Source organism: Plecotus auritus (genome assembly GCF_963455305.1).
Source record: "Plecotus auritus genome assembly, chromosome: 6".
Lineage (NCBI taxonomy): Eukaryota > Metazoa > Chordata > Mammalia > Chiroptera > Vespertilionidae > Plecotus > Plecotus auritus.
This window is the reverse complement of record NC_137773.1, coordinates 102,473,493-102,491,499: the sequence shown is the minus strand read 5'-3', so window position 1 is coordinate 102,491,499 and position 18,007 is coordinate 102,473,493. Positions and strand designations below refer to the sequence as shown.

The 18,007-nt window shown below is 35.7% G+C and overlaps 1 protein-coding gene across 1 annotated transcript in view; it reads right to left on the bottom strand.

Moving 5' to 3' along the window:
• Positions 1 to 2,210: 2,210 nt before the first annotated feature.
• The window catches only part of ADAM28 (ADAM metallopeptidase domain 28), a gene marked incomplete at both ends in the record, with an annotated part of 141,913 nt that continues 126,116 nt past the window's right edge, over positions 2,211 to 18,007 (bottom strand). Inside the window, one exon of the mRNA XM_080675480.1 lies at positions 2,211 to 2,330. Coding sequence (XP_080531606.1) covers positions 2,211 to 2,330 — 120 coding nt within the window. The remainder of the gene's footprint in view (positions 2,331 to 18,007) is intronic.

The window sequence follows — 18,007 nt, the reverse complement described above, 5'->3', positions numbered from 1 at the left end:
GTTCCAGCTGAGAGGTTGAGAAGCTGAGCAGAGTTCTCAGTAGCCTCACACTGGTACCAAGACAAATTTGGAATTAAAGGTCCCCAAGAAGGAGGGAAACTAATAAACTCCTGAGGATGAGTTGAGATCTATGAAAGACAGCACTCTCTTAGTAAAGGCAAACACTAAATGGAAAGCCTTTACAGATGGAAAACTAGTTTCTGATCAGCTCAGTCCCCGATTATATTAAGGATTATATTAAGGTGATTTACCTTGAGATTAACGGCCTGCCAGAAGAAAAGGTACATTTTGGTAGACATACACAGTGAAAAACCACACAGAAAAGAAAGTGTACCATATGCTATATGCAGAGTCATGGGTAAATATCACATACATATTTTAAAAAAGAAAGGCCTATACTTCTACTGAAATACATTCCCCAAACTGGCAAAACTCAGCTATAATTTTAGATATAATATAGTGGTTTTTTGGGGAAAGAAGGGGATATAATGACTGCAAGGAGATATGATTGACACTTCCAGGGCACTATTAATGTTACATTTTTCTTGATGGATGTGATCAGTACATGGGATATATGTCTTGTGAAAACTCATTAAGCTGTACAATTGTAAATTTTGTATACTTCTCTAAATATGTATATGTATAATAGCCTTAATTAAAATTTTACAAAGTTGTTACATATGTATATGTCTCTGTGTATCTATCCACACATAAACATACATATTTGTCTTGAACACAACATCAACAATTCAAAACATTTACTTTGGCCCAGCCAGCATGGTTCAGTGGTTGAGTGTCTACCTTTGAACCAGATCACTGTTCAATTCCCAGTCAGGGTACATGCCCTGGTTGCAGGCTCAATCCCCAGTAGGGGTATGCAGAAGGCAGCCGCTCAATGATTCTCTCTCATCATTGATGTTTCTATCTCTCCCTCTCCCTTCCTCTCTGAAATCAATAAAAATTTAAAAAATAAAGTAAAACAAAACAAAACAAAAACATTTGGTTTGTTGGGAGCCTGTTTTTTTGTTTTGTTTTGTTTTGTTTTGTCTTTGTTTTTTTGTAAAACTATTATCGTTACACTCTTATTTATACAATAAATAAATATTGCTTTTTTTAAATTAGCTCTTACGAAATCTCCGTGTTTTGTTGTTTTTTTTTAAATTCAAGGAGCCACTATACTATTGAGGCTGTTATAAAGGCTTTTGGTACAGCGATTTATTATAAGTATACATCATTTTGAATCTGTGTATCTTATCTAAACTTATTCGTGGAAGGGACATAATTATTTAATCTTCCCTAAGATTAACATCTCTGATAAAACAAATATTAATTTCAAGAAAGAGATATATCAAATCCTGCCAACATGTTTCATCAGTTGACTTCCTATAAACCATTCTTCAAATGCAATATAAGGAGGTTAAATGTGTACTTTATTTCCCTTGGGAAAGTACTTATAACTAATAAAAAAAGACCTTAAAGCAAGGCAATGAAAGCCAAAAAAAAAAAAAAGTTCATATTTGATATATGAACTTTATAGAATCTACAATATAATTGCCTGTAGAGGGATTAATTTTTCTTATTAAATATCAAGTGAAGATAATTGAATAAATTACAGTACTTGATTTATAACACATTTATCCACATATAATCCAATTTTAAATAAAGATTAAGATTTTCTTTGTTAATTATTCATTTTCAATAATGTGTAAATACCTGAGAAGACACCCCCCAAGACAAAAGCTACAACCTTTGACAATGACCTACATCTAACCAGTATCTATCTCAACACATCTGCTTTCCTTCTCATTCTAAATTAATCATTGTCTTGAATACTGTGTCCATCATTCCTTTTCTTCTCTTTTTCAATAATGCTACTGAATCTATACATGGTTCTACTTATCTATTGCTGAGTAACAAACTATCAAGGCTCTCTACCTCATTGCTACTGAGACCAAGGGGAAGGTGGCTGTCATGCCTAGTATTGCCTAGTGAGAATGAAAGGCCCAGTCTCCAAGCCTTGTCTGACAGCTCCCCAGAATGGGGGTGAGGGGTCTGGGGAGCTGTCAGACAAGGCTTGGAGACTGGTTAATATACAAACTAGTAAGTGCGGAAATCTAGACTTTCCATTCAGCCTTTGCTGGGTAGTGAGAGTGTAGCCAAACATATTTCTGTAGCGTTTGGTTGGAGTGGAGCATTTATTGTTTAAAGTCTTATGTTTTGCTAGCCTGTTTTGTTCCTGGTCCATTGGCTAAAGTGAACAGACTTTTGTTGGGGCTTTCCTTGTCTTTGGCCATTGAAATTCCCAGGTTTATGGCTTCTTCAGGTCCAATCTGTACAAAAAAAAAGGAAACCTAGGGAACTCACCACTATGTCCTTCCTTGCATACCAAGGTCCTAAAAGTTCCATCTTCTTTGCACCTTTAAGAGTCTTATTATGTTTAATATACAGTATATGGGTTTTAGTTGTACTTCATATGATAAATCGGAAAAATAATATATCTACTTCATATTCCTATTAAATTATTAAAATTTTTTCTATTTTATCTAAGTTTCTGAATTTTTTTTACCATAAAGTTTTCGTACTACTTTGTTATTAACCTTTTAATGTCTAAAGGGTCTGTCATGTCATCTCTTTCATTCCCAATAGTGGTAATTTCTGCTTTCTCATTATATTTGATGTGATTAGTAAAAATTTACCAATTTATTTTTTTTTTCAAATAATCAAATTATAGAGTTGTTAATTTCCTTTGTTATATTTCCTGGGTGGACTTTATTATTCCCTATTTTATAATTTATTTGTTCTTTATTATTTGAAGTCATTGATTTTAAATAACATAAGCCTTAGACATTTTCATAGCACTATCCAACAAAATTTTATCACTTTTATTTCAATATCCTTCACTTTAAAAATATCTCCTAATTTCATGTTTTTCATTAATTCATAAGACTTTGAAGTGTGCTGGTTAATATACAAATATTTGAAACTTCCTAAGATATCTTATTTAATGGAATTTTAATATATTTCAGTTGTGTTCTGGGAAAATTTTTGTAACATTTCAGCCTTTTGAAGTATAGGAGACACATTGATCAGCATATTATCTCTCTTAGTGAAGGATCCATGCTCTCTTTAAAATTATGTATTTTTGTGATGCTGAATGTAGTACTCTTTATTAATTAGGCTGTACTAGTTGCCTAGTTGATAGTGCTATTCAAGTCTTCTACTAGAGTAACTGTACTCTTAACATTTCCCCTCATTATTCTATCAGTTCCTGATAGAGGTATTTTAAATCACCTACCATGGTTGCGAATTTACCTATTTATTCTTTAATGTTTATTAGTTTGCATTTTATGTATTTTTAAGCTTCACTTGATGTGCATAATATTTAAGATTATTATATTTTCATGACATATGTCCCTCTTTATTTCCAGTTGTATTTTTATATAAAATCTACTTTTCTAATATTTTATAGTCATACTAGCTTTCTGATAAAGACTGTTTGCATAGCATTTTTTTTTTTATTCAACTCTGTCTTTACAGTACCATTAAATACTATATGTTTCTTGGGGTATAAATAGGACTTTTTAAAGGCTTTCTGGAAAATTTTCTCTATTTGATCTCTGCAATTTACTGATTTGCTCCTCAGTTCTATGTATTCTACTGTTCATTCTATTAGTCTGCATTTCAACTGCTATATTATTTGAAACATTATTTTTGTTTATTGGGGTGACATTGGTGAATAAAGTATACATCATCTGTATATTGCATTGTGTGTTTACCACCTAAAATCAAATCTCCTTCCATCACCATTTATACCTCCTTTACTACCTCCTTCCAACCCTCTGAACAAACAAGACAAACAAACAAAATATCATAGACACAGGTAACAGTATGGTCAACTATCACTGTCAACTATCACATTTTTATGCCTAATATTTTTCCTCAGCTTCATTTTTCATGTTTTTTTGTTTGTTTTCATTTTATATTTGGAATATCTTCCCTTATGCCTTTTAACACCCTTCTTATTTTTGGGCTCCTCTCGTGTCATCTTTCTGCATGGGTTGGAATTTTTAATCCAATATATTCTTTGGAAATGTTTGTGTTCCCTAATATGTTGTTTTTGGGTCATTTTTACATGACAACACCATTTTTTCTATTAAGCAATGCTTATGGAGAAGGGCAGCCTCAGATATTGTCAGCAGCAAAAGCTTAGGGAGTGGCAAGTTGATGAATCTCCACAGGGTGGAAAACCTCAGATACCTGTAGTATAAGAAAACCAGCCCATTCATTACTCTTGTCCACAGACCGCGCTCAGGTCAGATGTTCAGCTTTTGCTCCCAGAGAAGCAGCATGGGAGAATACCTCTTCAGCTGTCACTCTTGTTGGTTTAGAGGGGCTGCAGTGAGAAAACCACTGTCAGGAATTAATTTCATTTCCCCTGGCTTCACACTGCACGCGTTTCTCAATTGCCCTGATTTTATGCCTGAGTCCACCAGGACTAGTCCAATGGCTGCAGGTATACACACCACATGTGTGTTCAACACACAGCGGGCAAGCAGCAGAGAAGAACAACATATATTCTACTCTTTTATTCTCTCACAGAGCTACCAGGTGATCTCCTTTCCAAGCCAACCACACACAGAAGTCTACAAACTAACTGACCCTCACTCCCACATTCTCTGGGGAAATCTTCCATTTTTCTTAGAAGTTCTTCTGGGACCAAAGAGAAAGACAGCTGAGCCATATCATCAATTTGCTGGAAATCACTGAATTTATTATTTTAACGTAAACAAGATATACATGTCTTCTTTTCACATTAAGTTTACCTGGAAATAGATCATTCAACTGAGTGGGTCATTCAAAATCCATTTTTTTAGTATAAAAGTTACTTGTATCACCCTTCTTTCCTTCCCTTTGTTTCTCTATTTTTTTATTTTATGGAGAAAGCAGAAGTCTAAACCAAACAGTTCCTGGGTCTTTAGTTGTGAGACACTGTCACAGGAAGCCCCACAAGTTGCTGATGGAGGATTATTTTGAGGTCATTTGAGTGAGAGGGAAATTCACCATCTGAAGAGAAATTGGAAGACTCAAATAAATATAAAAATTTTTGTGGCATTTTCTCCAGTTGCAACAAAATAAAAGGTGCCTGGATCAGTTAAATGGCTATGTCTGGCAAATAAGCATGTGAAAAATGCTCAGCATAATTTATTATTGGGAATTGCAAATTAAAACAATAAAATACCACTGCATACCTATTAGAATGGCCAACATCCAGAACAATGGCAACATCAAATGCTAGCAAGGATGTAGAGCAACAGGAACTCCCATTCATTGGAAAGCAAAATGTTACAGTAACTTTGGAAGACAGTTTGGCATCACATACTCCTACCATATGATTCAGCAATCCCATTCCTTAATATTTGCCCAAATGAATGAAAACTTGTGTTCACACAAAAACCTGAACCTGGATGTTTATAGATGTTTTATTCATAATTGCCAAAATTTGGAAGTAGGCAAAATGTCCTTTAGTGGTGAATGGATAAATAAACTGTTGTACATTCACAAAATGTAATTTTATTCAGCATGTAAAAGAAATGAACTATTGAGCATAGAAAAAGATGGAGGAAATGTAAATGCATATTCCTAAGTGAAAAAAGCCAATCTGAAAAGATCACATATTGTGTGATTCCAACTATATGACATTCTGGAGGAGGGAAAACTTTGGATCAGTGGTTACCAGGGGTTGGGGAGATGGAGGAATGAATCCATGTGGCAAAAGGATTTTTAGGGCTGTCAAAATACTCTGTATGATACTAGACACGTCATTATACATTTCTCCAACCCCATAATATATAACACTAGGAGTGGATCCTGATATAAGCTATGGACTTTAGGTGATAAGGATGTGTCAGTGTAGGTTCATCGATTACAACAAATGGACCACTCTGGTGGGGAGGTTGATAGTGGGAGAAGCTGTGCAGGTGTGGGGATAAGGGTGTGTGCAATCATCTGTACCTTCCACACACTTTTGCTGTGAACCTAAAACTTCTCTAGAAAATAAAGAATATAAAAAAAGAAAAGACTGTGTCCTTTCTGTTTGATCACGGGAATGAACCACAAAGCAATAAGTAAACATAGTGTGTACTACAGCTGATCCACTTATCCCCAAATGCGTTAGGCTATGCTACAGTTGTATATATTTTCTTGTTTATGCTTGGCACTCTTATACAAAATTTTGTTCAGCAACTACCAAGAGGGAAAATAATAGTCTTAAGTCTAAATATTTTTTGTTCTTAATAATTCACAAGCTTATTTTTCAATATTGTTTGTAGCCTTGTTTCTAATACTTAACTTTGGTTTCATTTTACTTCAAATAAAGCTACTTTATCAGTAGCACCAATGAAATGTCCTATGTTTAGAATTTAATTACAGTGCTTTGATTAAAAAGTTGAGATACTGAAAAAAAATACAGATTTTAAACTATTGTTGTAATAAAATAACTTTTGCTATCTCTGATGTTAGTTTGGATGAATAGCCAAGACTGATACTAGGAATATGATATAGGTAGCAAATGACTGAGATGTTCCCATTGAATTTTTGTCTCTTTAACCAGGAATACATACTAAAATTACCTCTAGAATGTATTAGAAAGTTTCTCTTGATTTTTGTATCCTGTTTCAGATTCTGTGGTATAAAGTGGGGCTCTTAATTTTTTTAAAGTAATATAGATGATTTTAATGCTCATATTTGATCAAGAACCATTATTACAACTAATCATAGGAGAGATGCAAATAAAATTGACAATTAGGTACCATTTCACAGCAGTCAACAAGTCAACATCATCAACAAATCAAAAAGCTACAAGTGCTGGCGAGGATGTGGAGAAAAAGGAACCTTCGTGCACTGCTGGTGGGAATGCAGACTAGTGCAGCCACTGTGAACAGTATGGCATTTCCTCAAAAAATTAAAAATGGAACTCCCATTTGACCCAGTGATTCCACTTCTAGGAATATATCCCAAGAAACTAGAAATTCCAGTCAGAAAGGATATATGCACCCCTATGTTCATAGCAGCACAATTTACAATAGCCAAGATTTGGAAACAGCCTAAGTGCCCATCAGCAGATGAGTGGGTTAAAAACTGTGGTACATCTACACAATGGAATACTACATTGCTGTAAAAAAGAAGGAACTCTTACCATTTGCAACAGCATGGATGGACCTGGAGAGCATTATGCTAAGTGAAATAAGCCAGTCAAAGAAAGATAAATATCACATGATCTCATTCATTTGTGGAATATAATGAATAACATAAATTGATGATCAAAAATAGATTTAGAGACAGAGAAGCATTGAACAGACTGTCAAACCTCAGAGGAAAGGCAGGGTAGGGTGGGGGTAGGGGGGTAAGAGATCAACCAAAGGACTTGATTGCATGCATATAAACATAACCAATGGACACAGACAATAGGGAGGTGTGGGTAAGTGCTGGATGTGGGAGTGGCCGGGGAGAGGTCAATGGGGGAAAAAGGAGACATATGTAATACTTTAATTAATAAAGAATTTAAAAAAAGAACCATTATTACATGAGAAACAATTTCAATCTTGATTTTTAGCAAGTGAAGAAAATTGTATATAACTTGTTATTTAATTTACTCCATGCAGAGTTTACCAATAAAATCATTACAAGGGTAAGAAAGCAAATATTGTAATATTTTACATATACTTTAGTGACCAAAAATGGTGACTCTAATAAGCCTAGAAATAATTCTGTAGAAAAAAAAAAAGTTTCAGTCTCTAAAAGAATCAGTTGAGATAGGTTTCTATCTCAATTATTTCCATCTCAACTAATAGAACTAACTAGAGGCCCAGTGCACAAAATCCGTGCACAGGTAGAGTCCCTAGGCCTGGCCAAGGATCAGGGCCAATCAGGTTCCCCGTCTCCCTGCCTCCCCGCCTCCTCCTTCCCTGGTTGCCTGCCATGTTCTGTGCCGCCTCCCGGTGGTCAGCACATGTCATAGCGAGCAATTAAACTCCCGGTCTCCCGGCCGAGCTCCCACGGGGCCAATTTGCATATTAACCTTTTATTATATAAGATGATACAAAATGTAACCTTTGTCACTCAGTGTAAAGCCATTATGTTCTCAGACATTAAATTCTCTCAATGGCAAATTTAAATGTGCTACTTGTGTACATTTCAAAAAAAGTTAAGTACTCTTACACAGGTGAAAATACCTATTTTATTCATTCAGTGGTGATGTGAGATCCTAACTCATATGATAGGAGGTGCTATTAGCTGGTTTCTCAGTTCACAGTATGCAGAGCAGTTATAAATAATTACTCCATTACCCTGACAAGTGATGAATTTACTGGTGAAAAGTTGGGGAAATGTCCTAATTTGAGCCTACATCTTGCTGCCTGGTGGGGTTCACTTCTCACTGAGTGTGACCAGAGTGTGGGGTAGGACAAAGAGCCAAGAGACTGCATATGTGAAAGACTGCTCTAGGGAAGCAGTGCGAGAGGCCAGGGAAAAGGCGACCTGGGTTCTCCAGTTTGATCCAGCAGCAGTATCATCAGGAACACTTCTTTTGAGTCTCTGCAGCAGGAAGAGCTGTGTCCCTTCTGAGCCACTGATTTTTACTTATTTGGTTGGTTGGTTTTGCTCTGTGTATGTGGTTTTATTCTCCTTGTTTATAGTATGCTGTTTTAAATTCATGGACACTCTAAATCTGTCAATGCTGTTTACCTCTCTTGTTTGTTTACTTCTCTTGTTTGTTTCCTTTTTCATTTTTAGGTAGTTTGGAGTAAAACTTGGAGCTCATACTTAGCAAACATGGAAGGTCATGTGTTTTACATTTCACTGGTCTCATATGACCCATGACTTTAAGTTTTCTAGAATGTTCTTGTTGTCCTGCTTTCTCTCTTAACTATTCCTTTTTCTTTTGTTGGATGTTCCTAAACCTCCTCAATTTGCATATGCATAAATGTATGTGTATATTTAATGAAGGGCGACTCATTAAAATAAAGACAATGCTTCAGTTCATTCTAATCTCAATAAACCTGATGAATCATGACTTCATCCATACTATTGTTTAACCTCATTATCTCCCCAGAATGTGCTTTTCCTCTTTCCCCATTTTAGAACTGATAAAATGACTGTAATTTAATATTTAAATAGCACTTTCCTGAGAAACTTCTCCTGCCCTTCCCTGATAAACATTTATTCCCCATGTGCTCTTTGTGCTGGCATTTTAATGACTTATATCTCTTTTAGTGATTATTTTATTTCTCTATTAATTCATGTCGGTCTTTAGAATGAGGTCCTGAGTCCCTGAAGAGCAGGGAAAGAGGTTAATCTTTCTATCTCCAGTGTCAACATAGTAAATGGGGTTGTAAATGTTTGAATTAAAAGAAAACTTGTTAAACAAAGACTTTTTGAGTACTTACCATTTTCCAGGCTCCAGTCACAAGAATGGGGAGAAAAGTCAAAAGTGATTTCAGAAGAAGTAGACAGTCAAATATCATATAATTTGACTGCACCATCAGATAAATTTTCACTGCTAACATTATGTATAAGAAATTGTAGCTGGAGATAAAATGGAACTTAGCACTATAATATTGTATCTGCCTTTCTGTGCCAAATAGTTTTATTGCAGGCACTGCAGTTGTCTAGAAGAAACTAAAAATTTAGATTTAGACTAGTTGGATTGAAGTCCCTATTCCAACATTTATTAGCTGTGATCTAGAGAGAAATCACCTATTGTCATTTTTATCTTTGTTTTCTCATCTATAAAATGAGGACTATGGTCCTTTACATAGGATTTTTATAAGGGTTAAGTGAAATCATACACACACACACACACACACACACACACACACACACACACACAATCTTGTAAAAATCATAGTGCACTCTACAGATATAAACCTGCATTATTAACCTACTAGGGTCCCTCGGTCTGGCCTGCGGGGATAGGGCTCAAACCAGCTCTTCGACATCCCCTGAGGGGTCCCAGGTTGCGAGAGGGTACAGGCCAGGATGAGGTACCCCATGGGTGCACGATCAGGGCTGGGGAGGGACCACAGGAGGGTTCCATTCCAGGGCGTGTCTGGCCCATCTAGCCCAGTCCAAGGGGCCAGACCCCAGCAGCAAGCTAACCTACTGGTAGGAGTGTTGCCCCCTGGTGGTCAGTGCACATCATAGTGACTGGTTGAATGGTCGAACAGTCGGACACTTAGCATATTAGGCTTTTATTATATAGGATGATATTTTAATTAAAAAAAATAAATTTACATGTACATTTGGCTGTGAATTCATTTTTCATAAGAGCTTTGTGAATTCAACCATCATTGATTTCTCCAAAATTCAGGGTCATTGTACATGGCAGCCTCAAATCTAAGACAATGTTTGACTTAACATAAGAAGAGGAATCTTAGTAGGGATCTGAAGATTAATTCTGAAGTCACTTCAGATACAGAGTAAAATATCAAGAACAATAGAGAATCACCAAGAAAATATGTGCAAATGATAAGTAACTTTGACCTATACTTCCTTCTCAAAGATCTATGAAATAGTAACCTGTGCAGAGAGAGTCCTCACCTCTGACAAACCTAGGCAGAGTCGTCCTCTGGATAGATCATTGACATAGGTGCATTATCTCCCTGTCTAGTAGACCATGGACATCTGTCTTCTCTTTTTTTATTTTTATACTCCCATGCTACCTTTACACATTTATTAAAAACTCTCTTTGGAAATTGACAAGTTATGAATTAATTGCATTTCATAGATGAGAAAATTTAAAGATGCACTAAGAGTTTATTTACTAAGTCAAAAAGCTAGTTATTATCAGAGTCACTGCCTCTGCATTTATCCCTATGTGCTGTCTACCTTACCCATTCAGTGTTATTTATTTATTTAGTTATTTAGTTAGTTAGTTATATACTCTTTCTTATTTTCTCCTGTATATCTCCATTACATTTTCTCTTAATGTTCCCTGGTCTCTCATGTGACACTTCAACTTTCTGCCGGATCTACTCTGCCCTGCCATTGGCAGGCAGGACTAACGGAGTTTCTGCCTAGAATTGACTCCTGCAGACTTCATTCCAATTATAGTTGCAAGATATTCTGAAAGACTCACAAATCTTGGTAAGGAATTTCACAGAAGCTACAAAGTTTAGAAAGCCAAATTGGGGACTCAGATCAATTTGTAAGAGAAAAATGCTGTGTGCTGGGTCATAACACTTGACCTGTGAATCTGGGACTTTTTTTAATAAGAAATGCAACAATTTTTACAGTTCAGAGGCTGAGACCATCTTTCTCAGAAATTACTGGGACATCAGGAGACCATTACCTCATGGTCATATTCCCACCACCTTGGTTTTTCTTAAATAAACTTCTGAAATTCCTTTAATCATTACTCCCACCAGGATTGCACACCAAGGATTTCAACACAGAAATGATGCAGATGATCTGTAAGGCTAAGAAAGTAATCTTAGACATAGTTCTTGCTAAGAAGAGGAAAGCATTAACTCTGATTTAAACCAAATTTCTAAAATATTAGGTATAAAGTCAGTAAAATGATCAGTTCTAAAATGTATTCACCATCAAAGAAGTACAAATTAAAACAAAGTATGAAAAGCATTATTTGACTAGAAAATGAGCAAGGGTAAAAAAAATGTTAATATGAATGGTGAGGATGTGGAGCCCTGCAAACTGTTTTCAGATGCTTCAAGCAGAAAATAGACTAAAATGGTATCAGACTATTTAGCCTTAAAAAGATATAAAATTCTGATACATTCTACAACATGGATTAAACTTGAAAACATTATGCTCAGTGAAAAAAGCTGTTAGATAAAAGAAAAAAATAGAGCATAATACCACTTACTAGTATACCTAGTACCTAAAATAGGCAAGTTTATACAAGCAGAAGGTAGAATAGAGGTTATTAGGGGCTAGGGGCTATGGGAAAGAGTAATTGATTGCTATTTAATGGGTATAGAGTTTCTGTTTGAGATAATGAACAAATTCTGAAAATGGATAGTAGTGATGGTTATGCAGCATTATGAACATTCTCAATGCCACTGAATTGTAAATTTGAAATTGGTTGAAATGGTTAATTTTTATGTATGTACTAGAGGCCCAGTGCATGACATTTGTGCACCTGGGGGGCAGTCCCTCAGCTCAGCCTGCGCCCTCTCACAGTCCAGGACCCCTCAGGGGATGTCTGCCTGCTGGCTTAGGCCTGATTCTCCTGGGGATCGGGCCGTCAGTCAGACATCCCTTTCACAGTCAGGGGCTCTCGCAGTCTGGGACCCCTTGCTCCTTACCGCCCGCCCGTAGCGGAGGTGGGAGAGGCTCCCACCACCGCTGCTGTGCTTGCCAGCTGTGAGCTTGGCTGAGTGGTTCTCCTGTGGGAGCACACTGACCACCAGGGGGAAGCTCTTGCATTGAGCATCTGCCCCCTGGTGGTCAGTGCGTGTCATAGCGACCGGTTGTTCCATTGTTGGGTCTTTTTGCATATTAGGGTTTTACTATATAGGATTTTTAAAAAATTCACAAATAACCAGATTTAAAAGTGGGCAAATCATTTTCCCAAAGAAGACATACAAATAGCTAACAGGTATACAAAAAGTTGTTTAAATTCACTAATCATCTAGGAAATTCAAATTAAAAACACAATGAAATATTACCTCCCACTTGTTAGGATGGCTATTATTAAATTGATCAGTAAAAACAAGAGTTTGTGAGGGTGTGATTTAAAGAGACCACCTCTGCACTGTTGGTGGAAATGTAAATTGGTACAGTCACTATGGAAAACAGTATACAGAGTCCTCAGAAAATTAAAAATAGAACTGTCATATGATTTAGCAACCCCACTTCTGTATATTTATCTAAATTGAAATCAGGATCTTGAAGAGTTACTTTCAATCCCATGTTTGTTGATTCACAAGAGCAGAAATGTGGAAACAATGCAAATGTCCATCAGTGGATCAATGGATTTAAATACTGTGGTATATACATACAATGGAATATTATTCAGCCTTAAAAAAGAAATGAAACATGTTAACAACCTAAGACATTATGCTAAGTGAATTTAGCCAATCACAGAAGAACAAATATTGCATGATTTCATTTATATGAGATATCAAAATAGTTAAACTCATGGAAGCAATGCTTAGAATGTAGTTAGTTGCCAGGGATTGGGAAGGGGAAATAGGGATTTGTTACTTAAAGGGTATAGCGTTTTATTTATTCAAGGTGAACAAGATTAGAGATCTGCTGTATACATTGTGCTTATATATGTCAATATTGTATTGTACACTTAAAATCTATTAAAAGGGTAGATCCCATGTTGTGCTCTTACCACAATATATTCTTTTTTTAACTTCTTAAAAATTGATTTTCAGATAGAGAGGAAGAGAGCGAGACACACACACAGAGAGAAACATCAATTTGTTGTTCTACTTCTTTATACATTCATTGGCTGAATCTTGTATGTGCCCTGACCAGGGGTCAAACCTGCAACCATAGCCCATAGCATATTGGGATGATGTTCTAACCAGCTGAGCTACTGGGCCAAGGCATATAATATATTATTTTAATTTATTTTTAAAAATAGGATATAAGCTTCAATACTAAGTGTGAGAGAAAAAGAGTTCAATGCCTTCATAAATTACATACCATCATTTTCCTCTGCTTAGAGATTTAGTGTCCATGACATTCTCACTTACTTAGCTTAGTAATACGAGTAATAGTATTAATTGAGCAGCATAGCAAACAACCAGGCTAATTGTTAAGCAGTGTCTAAAGTGGTCGTTACCAAATAAAGGTCTTTTTCTAGAAGCAGCAGAAAAGACTAGGGATATTCAAGAGCAAATGTGCCAAGATGGTTGCAAATTATATTGTTTGAGGCTTTCCCTTTAATGAGTCAGGAGCTTTCCTGATGTGGTGGATCTCAGGATCACCAACGAGACTATGCCACTCCTTGTCTGGCCCTGGTAGACAGATCTAGCCTACAAAGAAAAAACAATCTGGGCAGAGAAGAATATGCAAGATTTATTTATGAACCCACCTCTTCCTATATTACACTCAGAATGCTAGTGTACCAAAGTTCTTTAGCTCAGGGGATAGAATATATCATCAAATATATAAAATGTGAGAATATTTTACATGTTAAAATAAAACTTTTAAAACACAAAGGTTAGCCACCTGGCAATACTTGTGTTGCTGAGTGATTAGGAGCATGGTACTCAAATGGCTGAGGAAGATATCATTTTTGAAAAATAGTTACTTTGAGACACAGTAATAAAGTTTACACCAAATTTGCTTTGCTAATTTCATTTTAGAAGTAAAATTGTGGAAACAAAAGGAAAAAAGTTAATTGGCAGGCCTTTATAAAACTAATGTGAGAAAAGAAAAGAATGTTACTAAGCAAAGATGAGAAACATTATAAAATGCCTTAAAATTAGTACAAAATGGGCATTGACAGTACTGAACATAAAATCAAAAACTTTGGAGCTAAAATTAAGGAACTTGTCAAAAATGCCCCCCAAAATAGGTAAACAAAATGAGAAAGAACATGATATTTGAGAAGACTGGATATCAGTGATTCCAAGCAGATAATCAGTACTCATAAAAAAAAAGGAAAGAGAATATGAAGAAAGAAAAACATTTTTTTGAGATGATGGAAATCCTATTAAATATAGTAGTTAAGTCTATGTAAACCAGTCTGGAATATTTGAAACATTTGAACTCTACCCCATTTGTAGAAGTTATCATTTCCTGTACAACAAATTTCCCCAAACCAAAGCAACTTAAAAGAAAACATAGTTTTTATCTCACGCTTTCTGTGCTTTTAGAATGTGGATGAAATTTAGCTGAGTCTTCTGCTTCAGTTTCTCTCCCAAGGTGTCAATCAAGATCCAACGGGAATGAGAGCTCATTCAATGGATGTTGGCAGAATTAGATCCTGAGGGTTGTTGGACTAAAGTGTTCACTTTCTCACTGGCTGCTAGCCAGAGGTCACCCTCAATTCTTTACCACATAGGTGTCATTATTACTATCTACTTAAATAATAGCATAGCTCCATCCTGATTGCAGCTAAAACTTGCTTTCCTTTTCATGCATACTTCAGGATTTCATACAAAGTTAAAAGCATCCCCAAAGTCATAAAAGGCAGTAACTGATTGAAGTGCTAAGGAGTATTTAGAGATACCCCATGGTATACCCGTCCTAGAGTACCTAGAAAAGACCACAGTTTAATCTGTTACAATTTTTTAAAAGTAGAGAAGGTAATAACACCTAATTATAAAAAAAGGTTTGGTGGCATACATGAGGTGGTTAAATGTCATATTAGTAGAATTCCCTTAAAGTTAGTATGTTGCAGATCTAACTTGGAAGCAGGACTGTGAAATCAAAGTCTTTGCTTTAAATTGTCTACACTGGGCTACAGTTCAGCCCACCAGAAACTTTGTAAGGCTTCATTCAGTTCAAAGCCTTAGGAAAAGAGAATGCTTTTTCTGTCATCCTCCTGCCTTCCATCTCCATAAACATCAAGGACCTAGTGCCATCACTTCAGAATCTACAGGAATGTCTGAGTGCCACTTCCTTAGAGCATATGTTTTATTTCTAGCTCAGGTTATGTAGGTGGCTGGTTGAAAATTCATAGGTTCAAGATTCCCATTTTGTCAATCTTAAAAGAATGAGACAGGGACAGGAATGAAAACAAAACAAATAACAACAAAAACCATTGAAGATTAATAGATCGATCGCAAGTAAGATTATGGCCTTGCTGCAAATAGTAATTTATTTCTCGTTTAGGGCAGGGTCTTCTGAAACCTCATACTGCAGATAAAGCAATATGTTTAATGTGTTCTTGAGTAAACTCCCACATGGAAAGAAAGGCTGCTACAATGACAATGATCTGACAGATGGACTCTGGGATTGCTGGGGACTGAGCTTCACTTTTGAGGCCAGAATGAACTTATCTAGAAATTCACACTGCAAGGGCAAATGAACTTCTTGTGGGCAAAATCCATCCTGGAAAGGAAGGCCAATGAGGCCAGGTCTGTGCTCCAAATGGGTAAAGCAGGCCAAGTATAAAAAATGTGCAGCAGTATTGATGAAGTGGAAAGTATGGGCCCTAATAATAGAGCAGCTATTTTATTAGTGGAGATGACTTCTGTTACAAGTAAGAGAAAATTCCACTTGAAATTGCTTAAACAATAAGAAATTTTATTGATCATATAAATAGGAAGTCCCAACAAAGTATGGGGTGACTCCAGCAGTTACTAATCTAGCACTTCAATAACATTATTAAAAGACCAGGCTTTATTCTTTTCATCTTTCTGCTCTACCTTGTTCAGTATATCAGCCTTGCCCTCATAGTTGCAACATGGCTGCGATATCCAGATGCCAACATCCAGAAGAAGGAACAAGGAGATCTTTCCCAGAAATTCCCCAGCATATCTCCTCTCTTGTCTCACTAGCTAAAACAAGGGGAGGTACACTCACCTCCAAATCAACCACCAGTAAGGGAGATTAGATTCTTATGTTGACTTAGAATAGTAGAGATTTACCCATTAGAGTGAGTTGGAATTATTCTTTTAAAACATGGACAACTGAACAAATTGGCATTATGGAAACAAGAAAGAAGAGGGCTATTTGGCAGGCAACCAGCCATGTTTGCTCCATCACCAGCCAACTAAGCAGATGGTTGCTATGAGCCTGTGATTAGTGTTGACAGACCATTTGATTACTTTTAATATGCTGGAAATCTGGATGTTTATACAAGATGTCCCAACTTTTAAATATTGGCAGTAAATTCAAAACACTTAAAAATACTTTGTGGCCCCAATTATTCTGGTCCAATAAGAATAAATCTGCAATTCATACATGTCTGGAAGGCTACCAGTTTAGAACCTCTATTTTTTTTTTTTTTTATTTAACTGAAAGTTTTTTACTTAGGAAAGTAAAGCTCACTTTAACCTTGCCAGTAACTAAATTATACAAATTCCTATGAAAAATATTTTTATTAGTAAAGTTTATTTAATTGTAGTAAACTTCAAATTACACAACTAATATGGATTATAGAAGATAATCTAGGAAAGATATTATATAAATCAGAAAATGTTTATATACTTTTTCTTCTTAACAAAGGGTTCTAATTTGACAGGTTAATAGTTAAAACTATTTAGTTGTTGTTAGACTTCTAATGATAAATGTACTATTTTCTTCCATCCTTCCCAGTTCTTTTTGATTACTTGTTTATTTGTTTTCATTAGAGGGTGAATTAATTCCTACCAAACCTAATTAGAAATTTCAGCTTCATAGCTGTATCTGTAGAGTCATCTTCCTTCCCTATGGAGAATATAAATTTTAAATTCAAAGATTCTCAAAAATACATCTCAAAAATTTTATTTCATCTATTCAAAGTATAACATGAATCAAGAAATGTTAACCTCTTTGGGTATCAAGAGCAAATAGTCGTGAGCTATATTTTTTCCTCTATCCAGATTGTCCCACTTTTCAAGTTGATCATTTACCCACCAAACCTTGCTTAGCTGGTGCTTCAGACATTTGGATTGGAGCCCTAAAAAAGACAATACACTTAAATGATCAACTTTTTCCTAGAAAAATGTATATACCTCATAATTTTGAAATATTAAGAAATTAAAATTAATTATCTGTAGTTGTACTTCCTATTTTATGGATTATTTGATACATCACAGGGAAGGAGTGGAAAAACGGGAGTGTAAGGAAAGAAGGTAAGAAAAATACCACACTGGGATGCAAATACCCATCCAGCTAATTAGCATAATATGGAGATGGTGAGGGGAATCAGGAGAAAAGTTTTGAGATACTAGGTGATTATTATTCTATGGGTACTTCCACAATCTCAATATCCCTGGGGAATATTTCTGAGAGAATGAATAATATTGAGATCATCATCACTGCATAGCTAAGACACATCCATCTTTTTCCTCTTGGTTATTGGGCAAACTCAGAAGGA